Source organism: Triticum aestivum, chromosome 3B, assembly GCF_018294505.1.
Source record: "Triticum aestivum cultivar Chinese Spring chromosome 3B, IWGSC CS RefSeq v2.1, whole genome shotgun sequence".
Lineage (NCBI taxonomy): Eukaryota > Viridiplantae > Streptophyta > Magnoliopsida > Poales > Poaceae > Triticum > Triticum aestivum.
The window spans coordinates 51,235,806-51,241,072 of NC_057801.1; the positions used below are offsets into that span (position 1 = coordinate 51,235,806).

General features: G+C 52.1%; 1 protein-coding gene across 1 annotated transcript; it reads right to left on the reverse strand.

Moving 5' to 3' along the window:
• Positions 1-912: 912 nt before the first annotated feature.
• Positions 913-1,761, reverse strand: LOC123067271 (berberine bridge enzyme-like Cyn d 4). The gene has a single exon (XM_044490144.1). The coding sequence runs from the start codon at positions 1,759-1,761 to the stop codon at positions 913-915; it is 849 nt and encodes a 282-aa protein (XP_044346079.1).
• Positions 1,762-5,267: the final 3,506 nt, after the last annotated feature.

Here is a 5,267-nt window from a genome sequence, read left to right on the forward strand (position 1 = left end):
ACAAAACAAATCTCCTGTCTCCTGTCTGTGGCTTCAGCGTTGTACGCGTTCCTGCCTCTACCTTGAGTCCATCGCACCTCCGCTGATGCGCTAGCGCCCGAGCAGCCTCCAGTGCATAGGCCAGCATTGCCGGCCCTCCACGCTCCAAGCCTGGCTTGGCCAGCTGCGTACCTCGCGCCGCTCACAAAAACCGAGCCGAACTCCTGCCATGCAGTATGCGTTACGCCTCCAGAAGAGCAGATCGAGTCTCCCGATCCGAGTCCGACCGCAACTCGCATGCGCTGTCAGACGCTCGCCCGATCGATTAGCCAATCGATCGCCGCACGTCCTGCCTACCGCCCGAGAACCACACTGTAGCCGGCTGCATCTCAACTCAATTCTTCCTCCAAATCAACAATCCACAGCCTCCGAACAACCTAGCTCTGATACCACTTGTTAGAATAAACCCGAGGCATACCGTTGATCATCCGAGGACCAAGCAATCACACGAGGCACGACACCAAGATTTGTTAACGAGGTTCACCGATATGGCTACATCCCCAGGGCCTGACTACGGGCGCTCCTCCCCGTGACACCGTCACAATACCGCACACCGGCCACCCGGGCGCCGGCACACGCCGCCGGCTCCCCCTTGCGCGCCTGTGCTATTATGTTGGCATAGGTTACATCGTGTGTCTACCCCCGCTATATATGAGAGGCCTAGGATACAAGTGTCCTACTAGGACACGACTCCACATCCTATGTAAACACAATACAACTCATAGTCCAACTGTAACCTACCTTGTACACTATATTCGACACAACTCTAACAACATATGCATGAAATGCAATGTGGAAACAGCTAGAATACCACTGCGGCCATCCAAAATAATATCAAGATACAAGTTTGACAGCAGCACCATGTGTTGATCGTCACTTTGTCGCCACTAATGGTGGGATGCTCTGCTCGTTCCTAAAGTAGTCGCTAGGATCCACCTTGCCCTTGGCCATGGCGAGCCTCTTGAAGTTGCCCTTGTAGTACTTGTCGCCCCAAACCTTAGCGGCCGTGTAGCTGGTGACGTTGCCCACAACGACGTTCATGCCGAGGTCGAGGTCCCTGTAGTTCACGTACGCCTCCCTGGGGTTCTTGCTCACGTAGGGCGCCATGAAGGCATAGAAGTCCTTAAGCCACCTGGTCTGCGCTGACCCGTCGGTGGCGGCCGACCAGAAGTTCATGTACTGAATGTTGTAGAGCACGCCTGCACGGTGCGGGAACGGGGGCGCCGACTCCGGGAGGCTGCCGATCTGGCCGCCGTAAGGGTCCATGATCATGAGCCCGGCGTCGGGTTTGGCGAGCCAGGCGAAGATCTTGATCCACACGTCCCTGGCGATGGCACGGTGGACGAAGTCGGACTTGGCCTTGTTGAAGGTGTCCAAGGAGGTGGTCCGGTTGAGGATGTCCTCCACGGTGGCGGTGCTGTCCAGGTAGATGTATGGCACGGACTGGATCCACGTCATCTCCCTGCAGTGCGTCCGGTTCAGGCGGAGCTCCGGGAAGTGGCTGCGCATCAATGGCAGCAGCGCGTCGCAGGTGCCCAGGTACATGGACTGGAACTCGGCCACCTGCTTCGAGACGACCACCCTTATGAAGAGGTCTTCCGGGAGAGCCGGCGCGATATCTTGCCATCTGGTGAGGATGTCGATGGCGCCCTCGTCGATGGACCTTGGGACGCGGAACATTGTCAGCTTGGGTGGGACGGCCAAGTAGGTTTGAAACCTCATTTGCCCCCTGGACGTATTAGAGCATCTCTAGTAGTCCCCATAAACGGGCCGGACCCGTATAATTGCAGCGAGTATATGAGTTCGGCCCATCTTTCTGACCAGAATAGACACCGTATCCGTGGCCCGGCCCATAAAAAATTTACGGCGGCCCGCAAAACTCTCTCCCCGCCGCTATATAACCGCTCGGATAGGGGTCAAACCCTATCCGCCTCCGCCGCCATGACGCCCCGATTCCCCTCCTCCGCCGCGATTCCCCTCCTCCTCCGCCACGAGTCCCCTCCTCCTCCGCCCAATTTCTCGCTGCCGGTGAGCCTGAAAAAGCCATGGATGGCTACGGGAGCTCTGGGGATGACGCGGAGCACCCCCGCACGCAAGCGGGGCGTGCGGAGGTGGCTCAACCGCGGTAGCCGGCCGCCACTGGCGTTCGAACGCCACGAGCTGGTTGAGTTCGAGCGTGAGCTCGCTCGCCGCCGCCACGCCACCTCTGGCTCCTCTGCCACGTGGAGCTCGTCCGCGGGCGCCTCGAGCTCACGGCTGACTCTGGTGAAGAGATAGCAGGAGGAGCTCTGGCCGCTCGCCGTCAAGCTCGAGCCCGACACGCCGCCGCATCGAGGAGTGATCGACCCCGAGGACTACCTATCCCCAGGGGCAGGAGGAGCACCTAGAGCGCGTCATCATGGAGTGGTCAGCGAGGGAGCAGGAGGAGGCCGAAGCGAGCCGCCGCCACGAGCTCGAGCACGAGCAGATGTTCCTCCAGACGGGCGTCACAACGTCGCAGGCGCATGCGTCCAACGAGGCGGATCTGCGCTTCATGAAGGCGGAGCAGGCCAAGTTCATCATCGACCTCGACTCCTCCGACAAGGACTGAGCTCCTCCGGCTCCTCCGCCGTGTCGCCGCTGCTACAAGCTCGTTGATTTTTGGTAGCTAGGCTCGGGCCGGCAGATTTTCCCACTAGTATGATCAATTAATGTAGGTGAACTAATGTATGATCAATGTCGTTGCAAGTTTGTCCCGTGAATGCTTTTTTTTAAACTTCATAGTTTCATATACGGGGTCTGATCTGCAACGCACGAAATCGACCCGCAAATCTCATATGCAACTAACTGTAAACGCAGTTTGCGGGTCGGCATTATATGGGGTTTGCGAGAGATGCTCTTAGCTCATAGACTAGTGGTCATCAGAAAACACCTTTAGAAGGAAAAACAAAGTCAAGCAAGTTGTTGCATGCTAATCAATGCAGCAAAGAAAAGCTAAATGGTTTATTACGTATGTGCCCTTGGTTCCTTAGCTCTACTCATTCATCCCCGCGTTCTTAGCTTTTGCTCAATTTTCCCCACTCCCTTGCCAGAAACCCTCGGAACTGGTCACAACGGACGTTGTCTCGGGTCAAAGGCTTGACCGTTAACTCTGACTAGTGGGCCCATGCTAGGCTGTGTCGTCCATTGGACCTGACAAGTGGGGTCGCGTTGGGTGTTGTCGCTGTTCGACCGTTGGGCCGTGGTTTTGTTGGGCCGTCCCTTGCATTAAACGCCTGTGCGCGCCGCCAGGACAGAAGCCTTCTATGCATGCACCCAGCAAAGCGAGCCTACATGCATGCGTCGATCGAGCCTGCATGCGCCGATGCCATGATGCCACGATGCGCCGATCGAGCCTACATGCGGCGATGCGTCCTCCACGATGCACTGACCGAGCAGCTTTCTTGCACGCCAGCCACTACGGATGCATCGATGTAGGGTCACTGCTGCTGCTTCCTCTCTTCTAGCTAGGCAGCTACATGTTTGTGGCTTGTGTAAAAAAAGAGAAGTGTTCATTGTGGCTGCATGCACTAGGTTATTACTAACAAGGAAACCCTACTAACAAAGCGAGCTCTCTAAGAAAACAATCAACAAATATGTAGTCCCAATATGTAGATAGGGCCAACAAGCCCATAGCACGATCACATAGTTCAAACTAGGAAGAACTTAATAATAGAATAGATAGAAAACTTGATAATAGAACTTAAGAAAGGGCCAACAAGCCCATAGCAACTCCAACATAGTTCAATTACAACTTAACATAACATAGACTAAAAAAAGATAGAGGTTAGAACCCTAGCCGCCACCTTCTCCACCTCGCACCTCCTCCGGGCGCCCTTTTCACTGCTCCTCTGGGGCATTGTCGATGGGGTACGGAAGAGTGTGCATGCGCATCACAGTGGGGAAGATGTTTGTGTACTCCGTGAACCTGTTATGGGTGGTGAAAGCGATGAACTCGGAGCCACACCAAAACACCCGGCTGAGGAGGTAGAAGGCGTCGATTGTGTTGGTGGAGTGGGCCACCCGGTTTCGGATGAACTCGTCGGCGCGGATCGTTGGAGATCCCCGCGGGAGGTGGTGGTAGCCGAACGTGAGGAAGAACTCGGTGAAGTTCCTTGCAGTCCTCAACCTTGATGCACTAGTAGAAAACAGGGCATACGTTCGGGCCAGATGAGCCCATTAGTCCCGGTTCGCTCACGAACCGGTTCCCATGGGCCCATTTGTCCCAGTCCGTGAGGCCAGGGGCCTCGTGGGGCCATTGGTCCTGGTTCGTCTGGCCCCTTTGGTGCCGGTTGGCAGCAAGAACCGGGACCAATGGGCCCTGCTCCTGGCCCACCACCACTGGTACCAGTTTGTGGCCTGAACCGGTACCAAAGAGTTGTCTTTCAAGTCGGGTGAGGCCACAAACCGGTACGAGGGCCAGGGGAGAGGGCTTTTGTGTAAAAGCAAAAAGCAAAAAGAATTTTCATAAAATAAATAAAAAAGCAAAAAAGACAAGAAAATAAATAAGTAGAAACAAAATAAAATAAATAACTAGAAACATATTTTTTAATAAATAAGTAGAAAAAAAATAAACTTTAATAATGTAAAATAAATAAACTATAATAAAATAAATAAAATTAGCAACAGCAGGTAGAAACAAAATAAAATAAATAAAGCAAAAAAGAAAGAATTTTCATAAAATAAATAAAAGTAGCAAATAAGTAAGTAGAAAAAAAATAAACTTTAATAAATAAGTAAAAACAAAATAAACATTTATAAAACCTGTAGTATTATTGAAACTAAAATTATATAAATTTTTTGTTAGAAACTTTAATAGCACTAACAGAAACTAGTGATTCACACAAATATCAAAAACTAGTGATTCACACAAATTTAAACTATTCAGATTGGAAAACAAATGGCACTAACAGAAAGTTTATAATTTCTATTACCAAAAAGCAGAAGCAACTAAAAAACAAAGCAAAAAACAAAAGAAAATAAATAATGCAGAGAACAAAAGAAAACTAGGAAAAATAAAAAATGCCACCTACTGGGGCACTACGACCTGAATATGACTAGAAACCCTACCTTGGACCAGGATTCAGGCCCGCAGTAGGCCCAGTAGGCCCAATAGGCATAGCAGTGACAGTTAGGCCCGTAAGCCTGCAGTCGAGAGAACTAAACTTTTTGGCCACGGGCAGCACGAGCTTTGGTCCCGGTTGGTGGCA

What these genes read in the sequence shown, in the direction of transcription:
- LOC123067271 (XM_044490144.1), bottom strand. Translation starts at nt 1,761, where the DNA reads ATGAGGTTTCAAACCTACTTGGCCGTCCCACCCAAGCTGACAATGTTC.